The sequence below is a fragment of the Phyllopteryx taeniolatus genome, chromosome 4 (assembly GCF_024500385.1).
Source record: "Phyllopteryx taeniolatus isolate TA_2022b chromosome 4, UOR_Ptae_1.2, whole genome shotgun sequence".
Lineage (NCBI taxonomy): Eukaryota > Metazoa > Chordata > Actinopteri > Syngnathiformes > Syngnathidae > Phyllopteryx > Phyllopteryx taeniolatus.
Genome location: NC_084505.1, coordinates 26,601,727 through 26,623,400, shown reverse-complemented (window position 1 = coordinate 26,623,400; position 21,674 = coordinate 26,601,727). Strand labels below are relative to the sequence as shown.

The window sequence follows — 21,674 nt, the reverse complement described above, 5'->3', positions numbered from 1 at the left end:
CAGGGAAGGAGCCCGAGGTGATGTGTGAGGTCGAGAAGTTCCGACAAGATATAGTCGGACTCGCCTCCACACACAGCTTTGGCTCTGGTACCAGTCCTCTCGAGAGGGGTTGGACTCTCTTCCACTCTGAATAGTGGAAGAGAGTCTGCTGGGAACGTCTGGCAGAAGGAGTTTCAACTCCCACCTCCGACAGAACTTTGCTCATGTTCCGGGGGAGGCGGGGAACATTGCGTCTGAGTGGACCTCTGTTGCCGAGACGGCAATAGAGGCACGGAACACGTTGGACACCAACGGTGAGGGATGCTGTCAAGCTGAAGAAGGAGTCTTATAGGGCATTTTTGGCCTGTGGGACTCCTGAGGCAGCTGACGGGTACCGGCTGGCCAAGCGGAATGCAGCTTTGGTGGTCACTGAAGCAAAAACTCGGGTATGTGAGGAGTTCGGTGAGGCCATGGAGAAAGACTTCCGGACGGCTTCGAGAAAATTCTGGTCCACCATCGGGCGTCTCAGGAGGCGGAAGCAGTGCACCATCAACACTGTGTATAGTGGGGATGGGGCGCTGCTGACCTCGACTCGGGACGTTGTGGGTTAGGGTTAGGGTTGTGAATAGTTCGAAGACCTCCTCAATTCCACCGACACACCTTCCCATGAGGAAGGTCAGTCTGGGTTCTCTGAGGCGGGCTCTCCTATCTCTGGGGTTGAGGTCACCGAGGTGGTTAAAAAGCTTCTCAGTGGCAAGGCCCCTGGGGTGGATGAGATTCGCCCCGAGTTCCTAAAGGCTCTGGATGTTGTGGGGCTGTCCTGGTTGACACGCCTCTGCAACATCGCGTGGACATCGGGGATAGTGCTTCTGGATTGGCAGACTGGAGTGGTGGGCCCCCTTTTTAAGAAGGTGGACCGGAGGATGTGTTCCAACTACAGGGGGATCACACTCCTCAGCCTCCCTGGTAAGGTCTATTCAGGGGTGCTGGAGAGGAGGGTCCATCGGGAAGTCGAATCTCAGATTCAGGAGGAGCAGTGTGGTTTTCGTCCTGGCCGTGGAACAGTGGACCAGCTCTCCACCCTTGGCAGGATCCTTGAGGGTGCATGGGAATTCGCCCAACCAGTCTACATCTGTTTTGTGGACTTGGAGAAGGCGTTCGACCGTGTCCCTCGGGGGTTCCTGTGGAGGGTGCTTCGGGAGTATGGGGTACCGAACCCCCTGATACAGGCTGTTCGGTCCCTGTAGGACCGGAGTCAGAGTATGCTCCTCATATCCGGCAGTAAGTCGGACTCGTTTCCGGTGAGAGTTGGACTCCGCCAAGGCTGCCCTTTGTCACCGATCCTGTTCCTAACCTTTGTGGACAGAATTTCTAGGCGCAGGTGGTTCTGTTGGCTTCATCAGGCTGTGATCTCCAACTCTCACTGGAGCAGATCGCAGCAGAGTGTGAAGCGGCTGGAATGAGAATCAGCACCTCCAAATCTGAGACAATGGTCCTCAGTCGGAAAAGGGTGGCGTGCCCTCTCCAGGTCGGGAATGAGATCCTGCCCCAAGTGGAGGAGTTCAAATATCTTGGGGTCTCGTTCACGAGTTAGGGAAAAATGGAACGGGAGATTGACAGGCGGATCGGTGGAGCGTGTGCAGTGATGCGGACTTTGTATCGGTCCGTTGTGGTGAAGAAGGAGCTAAGCCGAAAGGCGAAGCTCTCGATTTACCCGTCCATCTAGGTTCCTACCCTCACCTATGGTCACGAGCTGTGGTTCGTGACCGAAAGAACAAGATTCCGGATACAAGCGGCCGAAATGAGTGTTCTCTGCAGGGTGTCCGGGCTCTCCCTTAGAGATAGGGTGAGAAGCTCGGTCATCCGGGAGAATCTCAGAGTAGAGCCACTGCTCCTCCGCATCGAGAGGAGCCAGATGAAGTGGCTGGGCCAACTGATTCGGATGCCTCCTGGACGCCTCCCCGGTGAGGTGTTCCGGGCAGATCCCACTGGAGAGACTACGTCTTTCGGCTGGCCTGGGAACTCGCCTCGGGATCCCCCCCAGAATAGCTGAAGGAAGTGGCTGGGGAGAGGGAAGTCTGGGCGTCCTTGCTAAAGCTACTGCCCCCGAGACCCGACCTCGGATAAGCGGTAGAAAATGGATGGATCGATCGATGGAGGCTGCCATTCAATAGGATTTAAATTCTTTGAGTTGCAATTCAATTAGGTTTTGATTCAATTTCAATTCTAAAGGTTGCAATTTAATTCGATTTCGATTATTTTGGTTGTGATTTGATTCTTTAGGTTGTGATTAGATTTTGAACATGTTGTGATTCAATTCAATTTTGATTCTTTAGGCTGCCATTCAAATCGATTATTTAGGTTGCAATTAGTATATACCATAAAATACAATGCAAGACCATATTTGATATGTATGTTGTTATGTACTGTTTTGTGCTGTTGAAATAGAAAGTTTAAAAAATCGTGTCAGATCCATATTATTCCGGTCTTACAATCAAGATGGCAACAAAGCAGGCGATGGTGGTGTTCCAGTCGCCTCCGCTGGCCGACGCTTTGCCCACAAGGACGCTGTAGAAGATGAAGTCGCCGAGGCCTAGCTTCACGCCTCCTGTGGCAAGACATACACATGACACCATGTGTCACGACACGCTTCACGACGCGCCATGACACACATCACGAAATGCGTCACAACAAACGACACGCGTTACGAAGTGCCAAGACGCGCCACGACAGGCGTCAACGACACGCGTCACGGCACACGTCATACTCGCGAAGGAAGGCAGCTGATTGTCGACACTCACGCTCCTCCTGCTCATCTCTCTCCAGCGAGTGCCGTCTCTCCGCCGCCGCCCCCTCCCCGCTTGGCTCCGCCTCTTCCTCGTCTGTCATACACAGCAATGGTTCACGACAAACTGACAAACACGACAGTTTCTAGCAACACTTTGCCGTGGGCGCCCACCTGTCCGACTTTCCGGCTCGCTGTCGGCGGGGCTTGCCATCCCCAACGTCCACGCCATAGCAGCTGCATGCACACCAAGAACGCTCGTCACAAGTTTGGTCACATGTTGATTATTCGCTGACACGGTCAGCAGTTCTCAAACCTTTGACACCGTAGCGCCTCAAAAAAATAGGGTTAGCTCTCCAAGTAGCACCATACTGACCGACTTTACCATACAGTAGCTAGTTGGCCTAAGTGTTCATAAAAACCAAGGCAGAGCTTTTATTCCTAAAATGTACATTGAAAAGCCACTGTAACATTACACAGTTTGAACATTAACACTGTGCTTAAACGTAGGAACATTTATTCACAATTTTTAAAAAGAAGTGGTGGAGACCATCAGGCCCAGCAGACTTTTTTTCGGGTCTGTTTGCAAAGTATGCAGGAGAATAAAAAAAAAAAAAAAAAAAAAGTACATAAATGATTCAATTCAACTGAACATGCAATGTATACAGTATGTACATACAATATGTACGGACAGTGCCGTGAAAAAGTATTGGCCCCCTTCTCAAATTCTTATATTTTTGCATAGTTTCCCCACTATAATGTTTAAGATAATCAAACAAATGTAAATATCAGACAAATGTATCCCAAGTGAAATGAAAATGCTGTTTTTAAATGGCGATTTCATTGATTAAGGAAAAACACTATTCAAAGTTACCTGGCCCTGTGTGAAAAAGTAATAGCCTCCTAATCCTAAGAACTGGTTGGACCATCCTCAACAGCAACAACTGAAATCAAGCATTTTCGAGAACTGGCAATGAGTCTTTCACATCTCTGTGGAGATATTTTGGCCCACTCTTCCTTGCGGAATTGATTTAATTCAGCAACACTGGAGGCTCACTGTGACTGTGAGTGCGAATGGTTGTTCGTTTATATGTGCCCTGCGATTGGCTGGCAACCAGTTCAGGCTGTACCCCGCCTCCTGCCCGATGATAGCTGGGATAGGCTCCAGCACGCCCGCGACCCTAATGAGGAGAAGCGGCTCAGAAAATGGGTGGATCTTATTTTTATGAAACCCCCCATATTTTTCAAGAAATAATGTCTTTTCATGACCCAAACATTACTGTAAAAGTTAAAATGTATTTATAAAAAAAACCAAAACAAAAAAAAAAAAAAAGTTGAATTTTTTTTAGGGGACAAGAGATCGTTTAAGAAAACGTCATGATCTTATGAGAAATCAGTAATTTTACGTAGCACTAGAGCTAACTCGCGTGTGTAGCACTAGTGGTCCTCGTAGCACACGAATGACTACAATCAGCGAGCACTCACATGAGTAGATGAGGGCGGGGAAAATGGGCTCGTTGCGTTCTTGTGCTGTCTCCACAAGGACCCTCAGCGGACCCTTTGGACTCAGGACGGCCACCAAGTCTGCGGAAACCACCAAGGCCTCGTTAGCGTAGCATCGTGCTGTGAGCTTGGCGTTTGCTCACCATAGACGGAGATTGCTCCCAGGATGACCCATGCCGACCACTCGGGTAGGTACTTGATGAAGACGAGCGCCATGAGCGCGCTGATGGCGATCAGGTAAGCCTGTTGCAGCGGCAGCGGACCTTTCCAGTGGACGCACGCCATGCCCACTGCGCCAAAGTTCCAGATCAGCATGCCCGCCGTCGGGTAGTCAATCGCCACATTGTAGGTCTTGAACACCTCGCTGACGCCATGAGAAGCACGTACAGTGTGTAAGGTACCAAAATGTGGCGGCATGCTCCCACGCAGCGTGGTGACATTGTTAAGAGCCTCACAATTCGATTCCATTTCAGTTCTTCAGTTTGCAATTTGTTTGGCTTGCAAGTCAATTTAATTTAGGGTTAGCGATTCAATCTGGTTTTGATTCTTTTGTTTGCGATTCAATCTGATTTTGATTCTGTAGGTTGCGATTTGATTTTGCTTCTTTAGGTTTGGATTCAATTGGATTACAATTCAATTAAATGTTGATTCTTTAGATTGCGATTCACTTAATGCAACCCGATGGGGGGCACAAGCCAGTGCAAACTGTAGGCCAGTCCCAAGCCCGGATAAATGCAGAGGGTTGCGTCAGGAAGGGCATCCGGCTTAAAACTTTGCCAAACAAATATGAGCGTTCAGCTAAAGAATTCCATACCGGATCGGTCGTGGCCCGGGTTAACAACGTCCACCCCCGGCACCGTTAACCTACAGGGCGCCGGTGGAAATTCAGCTATGATGGGTCGAAGACGAAGGAGATGTGTAAAGCGGGTTCTTCGGCAGGAAGAGAAGAGGAAAGCACAGAGTGCTGCCAGAAGACTGGACCACTACAGCCAAGGTGATCAGAGAGACAGGCAGGAGAGTACTTGGTGTATCTTCGGGCAGGAAAGGAGAGAAAGAGACTCGGTGGTGGAACCTCAAAGTACAGGAAATCATACAACCCCAATTTCATTGTGTTAAACAAATAAAAACAGAATACAATGATTTGCAAATCATGTTCAACCTATATTTAATTGAAAACAGTTAACTTAACACTACAAAAGTCAAGATATTGAACGTTCAAACTGATAAACTTGATTGTTTTTAGCAAATAATCATTAACTTGGAATTTTATGGCTGCAACACGTTCTAAAAAAGCTGGGACAGGTGGCAAAAAAGCCTGAGAAAGTTGAGGAATGCTCATCAAACACCTGTTTGGAACATCCCCCAGGTGAACAGGCTAATTGGGAACATGTGGGTGCCATGATTCGGTAGAAAAGGAGCTTCCCTGAATTGCTCAGTCATTCACAAGCAAAGATGAGGCAAGGTTCACCCCTTTGTGAACAAGTGCGTGAGAAAATAGTCCAACAGTTTAAGGACAATGTTCTTCAACGTACAATTGCAAGGAATTTAGGGATTTCATCATCTACCGTCCATAATATCATCAAAAAGTTCAGAGAATCTGGAGAAATCACTGCATGTAAGCGGCAAGGCTGAAAACCGATATTGAATGCCCGTGACTTTTGATCCCTCAGGCGGCACTGCATCAAAAACCGGCATGAATGTGTAAAGGATATCACTGCATGGGCTCAGGAACACTTCAGAAAACCAATGTCAGTAAATACAGTTCAGCGCCACATCCGTATGAAACTCTACTATGCAAAGCAAAAGCCATTTATCAACAACACCCAGAAACGCCGCCGGCTTCTCTGGGCCCGAGCTCATCTAAGATGGACTGATGAAAAGTGGAAAAGTGTTCTGTGGTCCGACGAGTCCACATTTCAAATTGTTTTTGGAAATTGTGGACGTTGTGTCCTCCGGCCCAAAGAGGAAAAGAACCATCCGGACTGTTATGGACGCAAAGTTCAAAAGCCAGCATCTGTGATGGTATGGAGCTGTGTTAGTGCCAATGGCATGGGTAACTTACACCTCTGTGAAGGCACCATTAATGCTGAAAGGTACATACAGGTTTTGGAGATACATATGCTGCCATCCAAGCAACATCTTTTTCATGGACGCCCATGCTTATTTCAGCAAGATAATGCCAAACCACATTCTGCACGTGTTACAACAGCGTGGCTTCGTAGTAAAAGAGTGCGGGTACTAGACTGGCCTGCCTGGAGTCCAGACCTGTCTCCCATTGAAAATGTGTGGTGCATTACGAAGTGTAAAATACGACAACGGAGACCCCGGACTGTTGAACAGCTGAAGCTGTACATGAAACAAGAATGGGAAAGAATTTCACCTACAAAGCTTCAAGAATTAGTGTCCTCAGTTCCTAAATGTTTATTGAATGTTGTTAAAAGAAAAGGATGTAACACAGTGGTGCTAAAAGCAATCAAGTTTATCAGTTTGAACATTAAATATCTTGTCTTTGTATTCTATTCAGTTAAATATAGGTTGAACATGATTTAATGCAGCCCTATGGGGGGCACAAGCCAGTGCAAACTGTAGGCCGGTCCCAAGCCCGGATAAATGCAGAGGGTTGCGTCAGGAAGGGCATCCGGCTTAAAACTTTGCCAAACAAATATGAGCGTTCATCCAAAGAATTCCACACCGGATCGGTCGTGGCCCGGGTTAAGAACGTCCGCCACCGCTGCCGTCAACCTGCAGGGCGCCGTTGGAAATTCAGCTACTGAGGGCCGAAGAATATAAAGAGGTGGAAAGCGGGTTCTTCGGCAGAAAGAGAAGAGGAAAGCACAGAGCCTAGAACTGAATGTGGGGACTTTGAATGTTGGGACTATGACAGGAAAATCTCGGGACTTGGTTGACATGATGATTAGGACAAAGGTTGATCTATTGTGTGTCCAGGAGACCAGGTGGAAAGGCAGTAAGGCTAGAAGTTTAGGGCCAGGGTTTAAATTATTTTACCATGGTGTAGATGGGAAGAGAAATGGAGTCGGGGTTATTTTAAAAGAAGAGTTGGCTAAGAATGTCTTGGAAGTGAAAAGAGTATGAAAAGAGTGATGAGGCTGAAACTTAAAATTGAGGGTGTTATGTATAATGTGATTAGTGGCTATGCCCCACAGGTAGGATGTGACCTAGAGGTGAAAGAGAAATTCTGGAAGGAGCTTGACGAAATAGTTCTGAGCATCCCAGACAGAGAGAGAGTCATGATTGGTGCAGATTGTAATGGACATGTTGGTGAAGGAAATAGGGGTGATGAAGAAGTGATGGGTAAGTACGGCCTCCACAAAAGGAACTTGGAGGGACAGATGGTGGTAGACTTTGCAAAAAGGATGCAAATGGCTGTAGTGAACACTTTTTTCCAGAAGAGTCACGAACATAGGGTGACCTACAAGAGCGGAGGTAGAACCACGCAGGTGGATTACATCTTGTGCAGACGATGTCATCTGAAGGAGGTTTCCGACTCTAAGGTAGTGGTAGGGGAGAGTGTGGCTAGACAGAAGAGGATGGTGGTGTGTAAGATGACTCTGGTGGTGGGGAGGAAGATTAGGAAGACAAAGGCAGAGCAGAGAACCATGTGGTGGAAGCTGAGACAGGACGAGTGTTGTGCAGCTTTTCGGGAAGAGGTGAGACAGGCTCTCCGTGGACAGGAGGAGCTTCCAGAAGACTGGTCCACTGCAGCCAAGGTGATCAGAGAGGGAGGCAGGAAAGTACTTGGTGTATCTTCTGGCAGGAAAGGAGAGAAGGATACTTGGTGGTGGAACCTCACAGTACAGGAAATCATACAAGGAAAAAGGTTAGCGAAGAAGAAGTGGGACACAGAGGACCGAGGAGAGGCGAAAGGAATACAATTAGATGCAACACAGGGCAAAGGTAGAGGTGGAAAAGGCCAAACAAGAGTCATATGATGACATGTATGTCAGGTTGGACACTAAAGAAGGAGAAAAGGATCTCCTACAGGTTGGCACGAAAGAGGGTTAGAGATGGGAAGGATGTGCAGCAGGATAGCGTGATTAAGGACAGAGATGGAAATGTGTTGACTGGTGCCAGTAATGTGCTGGACAGATGGAAAGAATACTTGGAGGAGTTGATGAATGAGGAAAATGCGAGCGAAGGAAGAGTAGAAGAGGCAAGTGTGGTGGACCAGGAAGTGGCAATGATTAGTAAGGGGGAAGTTAGAAAGGCATTAAAGAGGATGAAAAATGGAAAGGCAGTTGGGTCCTGATGACATTCCTGTGGAGGTATGGAAGCATCTCGGAAAGGTGGCTGTGGAGATTTTGACCAGTTTGTCCAACAGAATTCTAGCAGGTGAGAAGATGCCTGAAGAATGGAGGAAAAGTGTGCTGGTGCCCATTTTTAAGAACAAGGGTTATGTGCAGAGCTGTGCCTCTTAATCACTAACCTAGCACACACTCATACCACTCACTGTAAATACATTTCTCACTCGTCACATCTGGGCACACATACATATCCAGGGGTTCCTGGGGGACTGGTATGGGGTCGGGAAGGTGCGGGTGTCGAACTGGGTTTCAGGACGTCAGTAGGGCCATTGACTGCCAGTTGGGAACCTGGCAGTTATAGTAACCGGGGGGGAGGTAGGTTCTCACTAACTAAATCACAACCTCGGAACCCCTGTTGGCACTTGGCAGATGGAAATGGCTCTTTCGTGAGGCCCCGCCACCCGCTTGCTGGAAACTCTCTCACCTGAGGTACATGAAGCTGAACCAGAAAAGCAGCATGAAAGAGGACAGGATGAGCCACCCATGGATGAACTGAGGACAAAGAGCAGAGCAGCGTGAGAGCAAAGATCGCGGTGGGCGGCCGGCAGCGGCGGACGCACCTTGTAGCAGCGGTATTTGTAGAGGAACACCAGGAAGACGGTCATCACCACGATGACGCTGATCATGATGACAGTGTTTAGGACCGAGTTGAGGAGGCGGCGACCCACTGACGACGTGTTCTCCGTGAATGGCGTGTAAATCCTACGAGTGAGAGCGGCGGTGGCGTTAGCGGTAGTGGCCAGCAGAGGGCGGCCGGGCATGCAGGTGGCGGCTCACAGCTGCTGGTCTGTCTTCTCGCTGTAGAAGTCGACCGACTTGATGGTGGCAACCACCACCAGCATGCACAGCGTGACGGGGATGAAGAGCATGATGACGTGCTTGGCGCCATACTTGAGGGTCAGTTCGTCGTCGTCTGCGTCCGAAGCGCCGCCCGCCGGGTCCCCACTGCCCTGTTGGGGCGAAAGTGGCCGTTAGTCTGCTGCTCGGGTGGAGAGGACACCCAGCTAGTCTTCTGATATTGGGACCCTTCCGTTTGCGTTGGGGGTAAAGTGACCCACGAAAGGGGGGAATATACTGCAGGAAGAGCTAATGCTAAACTTTGGCTCAGTTCAACGAAGTCATGAGAAACCGATGTGGTGTGACGGCTACAAAACAGGTTTGGCTCAAGGGTGACGCCGCCTGTGTCGAGGGTAATGGCTAACCTTGAACAGTACGCGAGACCTCACGAGTGACGATATGCAAGGGTAATTTGCACAATAAGTGTAAAGACGTGATCCCCTAAATTTCCATCCATCCATTGTCAACACCGCTTATCCTGGTTAGGGTCGCGGGGCGCCGGAGCCTATCCCAGCTGACTTCGGGCGAAAGGCGGACTACACCCTGAACTGGTCGCCAGTCAGTCGCAGGGCACATATAGACACGGACAACCATTCGCACTCACATTCACACCGTCACTGAGTGGGAACTGATCCCACGCTGGCCGCACCAAACTCAGGTGAGTGCACCACTACACCATCATTGACCCCCCCCTAAATTTCCTTTTTGAAAATTAATTAAACTGATATGAGTATTTGAAACAAATTCCTTTTGTGTTTTTTGGACATACTTGGCAAATAAAGATGATTCTGATTCTGAATTATTAGCAGTTGTTATTCATCAAAAACTCAAAATTGTTTCTAAGAATAAAAAATATTCTAGTCATTTATGCCAACATGTCTTTAGCAAAAGGTGTCTGAAATTAAGTTTGATGATTTCCAACGTTTTGTGAGGATGCAATGACATCTGTGAGCTTCAGTGCCTGGATGAGTCAGACATTTTGCCTTTACACAATAGCAGAGAGCAAAATAAATGCTGTTATTTCTGAGGTATGAATGAATATGTATGAATTTGTCAAAGTGTCAGAACTATTGCATCTCTTACTGTTATGATGGTATGGTGAGCAGTCACCTTATCGTGGTGGAGGGGTTTGTGTGTCACAATGATCCTAGGAGCCAAATTGTCTGGGGCTTTATGCCCCTGGCAGGGTCACCCATGACAAACGGGTCCTATGTGAGGGACAAGACAAAGCACAGATCCAAAGACCCCTATGATGAGAAAAATTATTGTATCGCACTTTCCCTTGCCCGGACGCGGGTCACCAGGGTCCTCCTCTGAAGCCAGGCCTGGAGGTGGGGCTCGAAGGCGAGCACCTGGGCAACGTGGGTCCCCCTTCCCATGGGCTCACCACCTGTGGGAGGGGCCATAGGGGTTGGGTGCAGTGTGAGCTCGGCGGTGGAGGAGCATTGTGGTTTTCGTCCTGGCCGTGGAACAGAGGACCAGCTCTACACCCTCGGCAGGGTCTTCGAGGGTGCATGGGAGTTTGCCCAACCTGTCTACATGTGTTTTGTGGACTTGGAGAAGGCGTTCGACCGTGCCCCTCAGGGAGTCCTGTGGGAGGTGGTTCAGGAATATGGGGTACCGAACCCCCTGATACGGGCTGTTCGGTCCCTGTACGAGCAGTGTCAGAGTTTGGTCCGCATTGCCGGTGGTAAGTCGGATTCGTTTCCGGTGAGAGTTGGACTCCACCAAGACTGCCCTTTGTCACCGATTCTGTTCATAACTTTTATGGACAGGATTTCTAGGCGAAGCAGAGGTGTAGAGGGAGTCAGGTTTGATGGCCTCAGTATTGCATCTCTGCTTTTTTCAGAAGATGTGGCTCAGTTGGCTTCATCAAGCCGTGATCTCCAACTCTCACTGGAACGGTTCACAGCAGAGTGTGAAGCGCCTGGGATGAAAATCAGCACCTCCAAATCTGAGACTCAGATCTGTCTCTTCAGTGCCACTTTCTCTAATCCGTACATCATGGCTGGCCTCACCACTTTCTTCTAAACTTTGCCCTTCATCCTAGCAGAGACTTCCGCCATCCGTTCCAACCTGCTTGGACCTGTTTCTTCACTTCCTTACCACACTCACCATTGTTCTGAACTGCTGATCCCAAGTATTTCAAGTCCTCCACCCTCGCTATGTCTTCTCTTCTCCATGTAGCCTCACTCTTCCCACGCCACCCCTCTCATTCATGCACATATATTCCGTCTGTCTTCGGCTAATTTTCATTCCTCTCCTTTCCAGTGCATGCCTCCACCTTTCTAACTGTTCCTCCACCTGCTCCCTGGTTTCACTGCAGATCACACTGCAGAGAACATGCAAACGCCACACCCAGGTCCTCAGAACTGTGAGGCAGATGTGCTAACCAGTCAATCCACCGTGCCGTCCCTGTTCTCAATCAAGAAAATACTAAAATAGGACCTGCCTGACAAAGTGAAGTACTCCAAAAGATCCTGAAAAGCTAGACATCATGGTGAGATCTAAAGAAGTTCAGGAACAAGTGAGAACGAAAGTAATTGCGATCTATCAGTGTGGAAAAGGTTATAAAGCAATTTCTAAAGCTTTGGGACTCGAGTGAACAACAGTGAAGAACCTTCCCAGGAGTGGCCGACCGACCAAAATTACCCCAAGGGGGCAACAACAACTCATCCAAGAGGTCACAAAAGACCCCACAACAACATCCAAAGAACTGCAGCCCTCACTTGCCTCAGTTGAGGTCAGTGTTCATGACTCCACCATGAGAAAGAGAACTCCGCCTGCATGGCAGAGTTCCAAGATGAAAACCATTGCTGAGCAAAACAAACAAAGCTTGTTTCAATTTTGCCAGAAGACAGCTTGATGATCCCCAAGACCTTTAGGAAAATACTCTGTGGTCTGACGAGACAAATGTTGAACTTTTTGGAAGGTGTGTGTCCCATTACATCTGGCGTGAAAGTAACACCACATTTCAGAAAACAACATCATACCAACAATAAAATATGGTGGTGGTAATCAGAATCATCTTTATTTGCCAAGTATGTCCCAAAACAAGGAATGTGTCTCCGGTAGTTGGAGCCGCTCTAGTACGACAACAGACAGTCAATTGACATAAACACTTTGGAGACATAAAGACATTGACAAAAAAACAGTCACTGAGCAGTAAAGGGTTGCTAGTTATCTGGTAATGCCGGTACTTTTTTTTTTTAATGCGATGGTCTCGGGCTGTTTTGCTGCTTCGGGACCTGGAAGACTTTCTGTGATAAAAGTAACCATGAATTCTGATGTCTACCAAAAAAACCTGAAGGAGAATGTCCGGCCATCTGACCTCAAGCTGAAACGCACTTGGGTTCTGCAGCAGGATAAAGATCCAAAACACACCAGCAAGTCAACTTCTGGCTTAAAAAAACAAAATGAAGGTTTTGGAGTGGCCTGGTCAAAGTCCAGACTTGAATCCGATTGAAATGCAGTGGCATGACCTTAAAAAGGCCGTTCACGCTCGAAAACCCTCAATTTTTGCTGAATTCAAACAATTCTGCAAGGAAGAGTGGGCCAAAATATCTCCACAGAAATGTGAAAGACTCATTGGCAGTTATAGAAAACACTTGATTGCAGTTGTTGCAACTTGATTGCAGTTGTTGCAACTTGAAAGTCTACTATGCAAGGCAAAAGCCATTTATCAACAACACCCAGAAACGCCGTCGGCTTCTCTGGGCCCGAGCTCATCCAAGATGGACTGACGCAAAGTGGAAAAGTGTTCTGTGGTCCGACGAGTCCACATTTCAAATTGTTTTTGGAAATTGTGGACGTCATGTCCTCCGGGCCAAAAAGGAAAAGAAACATATGCTGCCATCCAAGCAACGTCTTTTTCATGGACGCCCTTGCTTATTGCAGCAAGACAATGCCAAAACACATTCTGCACGTGTTACAACAGCGTAGCTTCGTAGTAAAAGAGTCCGGGTACTAGACTGGCCTGCTTGCAGTCCAGACCTGTCTCCCATTGAAAATGTGTGGCGCATTATGAAGCGTAAAATACAACAACAGAGACCCCAGACTGTTCAACAGCTGAAGCTGTACATCAAGCAAGAATGGGAAAGAATTCGACCTACAAAGCTTCAACAATTAGTGTCCTCAGTTGCCAAACGTTTATTGAATGTTGTTAAAAGAAAAGGTGATGTAACACAGTGGTAAACATGACCCTCTCCCAGCTTTTTTGGAACGTGTTGCAGCCATCAAATTCTAAGTTCATGATTATTTGCTAAAAACAATAAAGTTGATCAGTTTGAACATTAAATATCTTTGTAGTCTTTGTAGTGTATTCAATTAAATATAGGTCGCACATGATTTGCAAATCATTGTATCCTGTTTTTATTTATGTTTAACACAACGTCCCAACTTCATTGGAATTGTATTTGATTTTCATTCTTTAGGTTAGGATTCGATTCGATATTAATTTAAATGCTTTGTTGTCGATTCAGAAATAAATAGAAATACACAAATAGCGTACCTGTTGACAGCTTTTATAGCTTTATTTTCATACTCGTGAACATATGTGGTGTGTCACCTTACATTTTAGAGCAATTAAAGATCGGGGGGAAAAAATTTGCTCAAAAGTTTAAAAAAAAAACATGATAGTTCTGAATAAACACTGCAAAAGTAAAGAGCATGAAAACTTAAATATTTCTTTCCTCTTGGAAATTGTAATGTAAATAAAAATTCTGCAGACAAAAGACCTTACCCTTTTGCCTATTTCCTACGTTCCGACACACACAAAGCGCCCCCCACTGGCCAGAAAGTGAATCGATTCAGAGGATTTGCTGAATCCATTTTGAGTTGGGGGATGGGCAAGTATTCTGATGCATCAATGCGTCGATATTTTTACCCATACCTACCTGCAAGCTACTACTCGTAAAGTGTTAGATGTGAACTTGAGGAAATTGATCACGTCATTAGCAGTACTCGTAAAACGCAGTTGTCAACGAGTGCAGTTTTGCCTCACTCGTAGCAGCTACTTCTACTACTAGTGGGGACAAAATGTACTCGTGGACGGACCTTGCGTTTGACACGGAAGCTCAACTTTTACCCTTCCGGATGAGCGCTGGGCGGACGCACTGTCCGGCTGGTAGGATGGCACAGCCGGATTCTCCGATTGGACGAGCGCAGTCCGCTCCGTGTAGGCGTCGTCCTCGCTGTCGGACACGATCATGGCCATGCCCCAGATTCCGCCTGAAAACAAGCGCAAGCGCCCACATCGGGCTGGTACGTTACTCGTTGAAGATGCTGGAATGTCACCACGTGGCTTCAGGTGCCCTCTGGTGGCCACCCAACACAGCGACATCAGTACAAACAAGAACATGGCAAAGAGCAACAATGAATGTATTCATCAACAACTGCTTTGACAATCGATTGACAACTTATCAACTATGAAATTAATCAACAACCATTTTGATAATAGATTAATCAACAACTAATCCTTATCAAATAATCGAGAACCATTCTGATAGTCGATTAATCGTTTACAGACCCTGTTCAACTTCAAATTGTCCAAATTCTTACAATTTCAGCCTCTCAAGAGTAAATATTCTCAGATTCATGTAGTCCTCCATGAAAGCAGACAGATTATCTCTACATTTTTTCAAAATACGACATTGATAACTGATAAGGTTTTCCGATTCTGATTCCATTTTCGATACGGCTTCCCCATTCAATTCTTTATCGATTCTCAAATTGATAGTTTGGAGGAGAAAAAAGGCCCAGGGGACTTTAAATAGATTAAAAAAAAATATTACACGAATAAAATAAAATTAAAAAAACACCCAAGGGATATTATATTCAGGCTTTTCACAATCATACAGAAATTATAATCGAAGAAAAACGATTTATGTGTTGCGGCGCGGGTTGTGTATGCATGTTCCTGCATTGTTAATGCACCCTGAACGCACAGTGTACCTTGCAGCAAGCGTGTGACACATGTTCTTCTGCCGTCCCTGAGCGTGCTTGAAGCTGTTTATTGACACACCAGTTGGAGTTTACTGTAAAACTAAATGCACAACAAAAAAATAACACACATTGTACTTTTAGCTTTTTGTGGCTTTTTTTTAAGCCAGAAATTATTTGCACGTGTTTTTAGAACCCACAAATATATCCGCGATACACACGTGTTTTTCAAATCTACAAATATATCCAATTTACGTTTTTCAAATCCACAAATATGTCTGTGATTTACACGTATTTTACAAATCCACAAATATGTTCGCAATTTATACATTTTTCATATCCACAAATATATCTGTGATTTACCTTTGTGTGTGTGAGAGAGAGAGAGAGATATGTTTGAGAACTAGCCACTATTATCGTTCGCGGATATATTTGTGGATCTGAAAAACACACATGCAAATAATTTTGAGACATATCTCTCCCCACACATGCCTGCATCGCACCGCAATGCCCCTAAGAGGCCAAGGCAAACTTCTGGTCGCAGTTTCTGGCACTGCGGATTTTAGTGTCACACCCAGAAAATTTGAATGCGCCGTTTCCCAGAATGCACTGCTATAGTTAAAACTACTGTGTCATGATTTGACTGGGTTCAAATGTTATTTTGTACAGATAGGGTTTTGTAGTTAAAGTCGTGTTGTTTTTTGTTGTTTCTCGTTTTTTTTGTGTCCTTTATAGTTAAATTACTGCTGCTTTTGGTGGCAATTTGGAACACTTACTCAATGGTTAGAGTTATGTTGCCTATGAATACCACTTGCAGACCTACAATTCAACAAATGTCAGCTGGTCCACACGTTGCGTGAGCTGCGTAACGAGGGCAATGATGTCATTATTCCAAATAGGATCGATAGGACAATCGTTTGAAAATTAAGCAAACGATTCCATGAAATCCTGGGCCCGCCTCTCGGCTGGTTGGGGTGCAGCAATTACAGGTCACGACTGAAGATTATTGTACATGCGAGATGGTGTCAATTCACTTGTATGTGTCTGCAGATACCCACTTCTGCAACTTATTTGCTTGGTGTGGGGCCACTCACTCATTGCGCTAAATAACTCATAACTATGCGAACTTCCTGGGTATCCCCTCACTTGCACTCTGAAGATGTTTAGAATTTACATAGCCACTCCCACCACACTTCAGTTGTACAGCCGGCCGGGTCCACTACCTCTGCCCTGCATGCTTCTCCTCCTGTCCTTGTCCTGTCCTATATTGTCCTGTCCTTCCCTCACAGGGTGGAGCATTATTACTGCGCCATACAACACTTGAATCGTACCATTGCACGAGGTACATAATGATTTACTTTCCTCATCTTTATTTCAGTTAATGTCCTGTCTTTTGTTGTCTTCTCTTCCTATATTATTTAGCTAGCTTTTCACTTTCACTCCCTTTTAAAACTTTGTTCTGTCCAACTAAAATTCTCAATTAAAAATCCATCAAAGAACCACAGTGGCAGCTTAAAAACTCCATTGTGACAAAGTAAAACTGTTCCGGCATAACAATCGCTGGCAAATTACAATGATGATCCCCCCGGGGATGAGATCCTGCCCCAAGTGGAGGAGTTCAAGTATCTTGGAGTAAGGGAAGAACGGAACAGGAGATCGACAGGCGGATCGGTGCGGCGTCTGCAGTGATGCGGACTTTGTATCGGTCCGTTGTGGTAAAGAAGGAGCTAAGACGAAAGGCGAAGCTCTCGATTTACCGGTCGATCTACGTTCCTACCCTCACCTATGGTCACGAGCTGTGGGTCAAGATCCCGGATACAAGCGGCCGAAATTAGTTTCCTCCGCAGGGTGTCCGGGCTCTCCCTTAGAGATAGGGTGAGAAGCTCGGTCATCCGGGAGGTTCTCAGAGTATAGTCGCTGCTTCTCCACATCGAGACGAGCCAGATGAGGTGGCTGGGGCATCTGATTCGGATGCCTCCCGGACGCCTCCCTGGTGAGGTGTTCCGGGCACGTCCCACCGGGAGGAGACCCCGGGACGACCCAGGACACGCTGGAGAGACTATGTCCTTCGGCTGGCATGGGAACGCCTCGGGATCCCCCCGGAAAAGCTGGATGAAGTGGCTGGGGAGAGGGAAGTCTGGGCGTCCCTGCTAAAACTACTGCCCCCGGGACCCGACCCGGATAAGTGGTAGAAAATGGATGGATCCCCCCAAGCTGAGAACAATAGCACACTAGCCAACGACTTGAATACCTTCTACTGCAGATTTGAAAAGGACTCTTTTACACCCCACACCCACCCAGCCCCACCACCGACCCCTATCACACCACCGGCTTCTGCGTTAACCATCCACGAAACAGGATGTGCGACGCATCTTCAAACAACAAAAGATTAACAAAGCGGCAGGCCCAGACAATGTGTCCCCATCCTGCCTCAAAGTCTGCGCGCGGACCAGCTCGCTCCAGTCTTCACTCAGATCTTCAACAGATCTCTGGAACTCTGCGAAGTACCATCCTGTTTCAAACGCTCCACCATCATTCCAGTCCCCAAGAAACTTGCAATCTCGGGTGTAAATGACTACAGGCCTGTCGCCTTGACTTCTGTGGTCATGAAGTCCTTTGAACGTCAAAACAGTCACTGAGCAATAAAGGGTTGCTAGTTATCTGGTAATGCCGGTACTTTTTTTTTTTTACACAATTGTGCAAAAGATGTCAAGTCCTCTAGCACTTAGAACAGTTTGAATGACTAATATAGCAACCCTTTATTGCTCAGTGACTGTTTTCATTCGAACTGCTCTAGTGCTAGAGGACTTTACATCTTTTTCCACAATTGTCAAAAAAAAAAAAAATGTACCGCCATTACCAGATAACGAGCAACCCTTGATTGCGCAGTGACTGTTTTTCTCAATGTCTTTATGTCTCCAAAGTGTTCTCTGTCAATTGACTGTCCGTTGTCGTACTAGAGCGGCTCCAACTAACGGAGACAAATTCCTTGTGTGTTTCTTGGACATACTTGGAAAAATAAAGATTATTCTGATGTACTGAGTCTAGCCTCCACTACTCTTTCCCATAACTCATCAAATGTATTCCTCTATAGTTCCCACAGCTTTGCACATCACCCTTGTTCTTAAAAATGGGTACCAGCACACTTTTCCTCCATTCTTCAGGCATCTTCTCACCTGCTAGAATTTTGTTGAACAAAATCTCCACATCCACCGTTCTGAGATGCTTCCATACCGCCACAGTAATGTCATCAGGACCAACTGCCTTTCCATTTTTCATCCTCTTTAATGCCTTTCTAACTTCCCCCTTACTAATCATTGCCACTTCCTGGTCCACCACACTTGCCTTTTCTACTATTCCTTCTCTCTCATTTTCCTCATTCATCAACTCCTCAAACTATTCTTTCCATCATTTGTTTCTGCCCAAGAACCCGCTTTCCACCTCTCCTTTGCCCTCGACCCACAGTTGCTGAATTTCCACCGGTGCCCTGCAGGTTAACGGTTCCGGGGGCGGACGTTGTTAACCCGGGCCATGACCGATCCACTATGGAATTCTTTAGCTCAACGCTCATATTTGTTTGGCAGAGTTTTAAGACGGATGCCCTTCCTGACGCAACCCTCTGCATTTATCCGGGCTTGGGACCGGCATCACAGTTTGCACTGGCTTGTGCCCCCCCGTAGGGCTGCATTCCTGTTTCCTTCACCAATATGTCCATTAAAATCTGCACCAATTGAACGTTGCTTGCTTAAAGTCATTTATTGATACGCCAGTTGATGTTCACTGTAAAACTAAACTCACACAACAAAAGACCTATACCCATTGAATGTTCAAATATTTCACAGACTTTGTTTCTTTCTTTTTGTTCATAAAAATCCCGAGATCAAAGCTAACACATGATGCTTTAAAAACACCATTGACGAGCTAATGAAAATCAGCATTGAACTCACAGCACTTTTATCTCTCAAAATAATGAATATTGGTACACAAACGCTGTATACTCACATACAAACAGGCAATATAGCAATACTCTCTGGCATACAGCGGCTGAAATAAGTATTTAACACGTCACCATTTTTCTCACTAAATATACTTCCAAAGGTGCTTTTGACCTGAAAATTTCACCAGATGTTGGGAACAACCCAAGTAATCCATACATCCAAAGAAGGGAGAACAAATACGATCAGAAATTAAGTTCCGTGTAATAATGTGAAATGACACAGGGGAAAAGTAATGAACACATGAAGGGAGGTGCAAAAAGGCATGGAAAGCCAAGACAACACCTACTATCTATCTATCTAAAATCAAACAGCAATCCAGCCCCTTGTCAGTGCAAATGAATATCAGCTGGTTCAGTTCTAATTGATGGCCTACAAAATGGTCTTATTGCCAATGTGTGAGTCAAGACACATCTCATGATGGTTAAGTCCAAAGAGCTTTCTCAAGACCATCGCAAACTAATTGTAGCACACCATAACAATGGCATTGGTGACAGACGCTTCTGAACGTTGCAGTGAGCACGGTTGGGGCCATAATACGCAAGTGGAAAGCCAATCATACTACCATAAATTTGCCTTGATCAGGTTGATCACCCTGTGCCATGGGTGCAGGCCCGGTCACCAGGTGCTCGCCTTCGAGCCCCACCTCCAGGCCTGGCTCTAGAGGGGGGCCTCGGTGGCCTGCGTCCGGCAAGGGAAATCTAGATCCATTTAATGTATTCTTCATAGGCATACATAAGTACATAAGCAAAATCACACTCACATTTACACTTTCACTCTGATTTCCATAGGACATGTTCACATTATACATTGACTGCATATTTTAAAGATACGCTAAATAATACTGTATAAGGGGCGACACGGTGGGTGACTGATTAGCACATCTGCCTCCCAGATCTGAGGTCCCGGGTTTAAATCCGGCCTCCCCTGTGTGGAGTTTGCATGTTCTCCCCGTGCCTGCGTGGGTTTTCTCTGGGTACTGCGGTTGCCTCCCACATGCCAAAAACATGCATGCTAGGGTCATTGAAGACTAAATTGTCCATAGCTGTGAAAGTGTGCACGAATGGTTGTCTGTCTATATGTACCCAGCGATTGGCTGGCGACCAGTTCAGGGTGTAGCCCACCTCTCGCCCAGAGTCAGCTCAGACACCCGCACCCGTGACCCTAGTGAGGATAAGCGGTCAGAAAATGGATTGATGGAATACTGTTTAGGTTACATGCAATAATATGTAATGCATGTGTCCGTATTGAGCAAAATAGGGACACAGCACCAATATAATTTGCCGCAACACTTCACGGGGACTCATCACTACCACCATATAGTTTTCTATTGCCACCATCCTATGAAGGAGTGATTTTCGAGGCCGAAATCGAGGAACAATGTCATCTTTGTCAGAACCACAGAAAATCTCAACCGAATTGAAAAAGTCAAAAACAAATGAAAAGGGATTTCCCACCAACGTAATCTGGAGTGAACAAGTATTATCTTGTGCAAAACTGATGAGAAAACGTGATTGGATTGAGTAACATACCTTGCCAGGCCCTCCCATTCCATTTTCCTGTATGCGGCTCCCCACCCAAAAAAAAAGGAAAAGCGATAAGTGCGTGGTGGAAGTCTTCGCACCCCTCGACAATGTGACCCGATTGGGTCATTTTCATACCGATCACGTGATCGAAAACTTTTTTGGTCTCACGATTGGTGGCACTCGAAGATGCAAAGCGCAAATCCTACGTAGAGTGACGTCATCGTCCAGGTAGACTCAATATTATAATTTTGTTTAATCTTTGCAAATGTCTGAAAGGCTTCAAATTGACAACAGTGTTCCAAGCTTACCTGAGTTGTTCAACAAAGTGACGCGAGTGCAGCAAGCGGCAACTCACAACCCGGAAGTCAGCAGTTGGTCAGGTGATCGCAAGCCACGTGATCAACATGAAGTCACGTCGTCGCGTCTTCCTACGGCGTCTCGTTTGAGTGAAAAAAAGCAATAAGATTAAAAAAACAAAACAACAGACACACCATAATATTCTGAAGGACTTCCTCACTACATTAAGATACACATTTCATAACTTTATTTATGTCATTTTATGACTGTGATCGAGTTACTATATTTTGTTTTCCCCACCACCAAGTCTTCTTCTTTCCTTTCCTGCCAGAAGATACACCAAGAACTCTCCTGCCTGCCTCTCTGATCACCTTGGCTGTAGTGGTCCAGTCTTATGGCAGCTCCTCCTGTCCACCGATAGCCTGTCGCACAACACTCTTCCTGTCTCAGCTTCCACCACATGGTTCTCTGCTCTGCCTTTGTCTTCCTA

The 21,674-nt window shown here is 46.4% G+C and overlaps 1 protein-coding gene across 4 annotated transcripts in view; it reads right to left on the bottom strand.

Moving 5' to 3' along the window:
- Positions 1-21,324, bottom strand: part of psen2 (presenilin 2) — a 31,093-nt gene extending 9,769 nt beyond the window's left edge. The window contains exons 1-11 of one of the 4 annotated variants that reach the window (XM_061770984.1): positions 21,196-21,233; positions 15,379-15,469; positions 14,513-14,655; positions 9,367-9,539; positions 9,150-9,291; positions 9,014-9,081; positions 4,411-4,631; positions 4,250-4,348; positions 2,939-3,001; positions 2,781-2,861; positions 2,472-2,587 (exon numbers count right to left, since the gene is read on the bottom strand). In XM_061770984.1, the coding sequence (XP_061626968.1) occupies positions 2,472-2,587; positions 2,781-2,861; positions 2,939-3,001; positions 4,250-4,348; positions 4,411-4,631; positions 9,014-9,081; positions 9,150-9,291; positions 9,367-9,539; positions 14,513-14,641 (1,092 nt within the window). In that variant the 5' untranslated portion in view covers positions 14,642-14,655; positions 15,379-15,469; positions 21,196-21,233. Of the gene's footprint in view, positions 1-2,471; positions 2,588-2,780; positions 2,862-2,938; positions 3,002-4,249; positions 4,349-4,410; positions 4,632-9,013; positions 9,082-9,149; positions 9,292-9,366; positions 9,540-14,512; positions 14,656-15,378; positions 15,470-20,893; positions 21,042-21,195 lie in introns of those variants that run through there. The other 3 variants (XM_061770983.1, XM_061770982.1, XM_061770986.1) reach the window with 3 other exon arrangements.
- Positions 21,325-21,674: the final 350 nt, after the last annotated feature.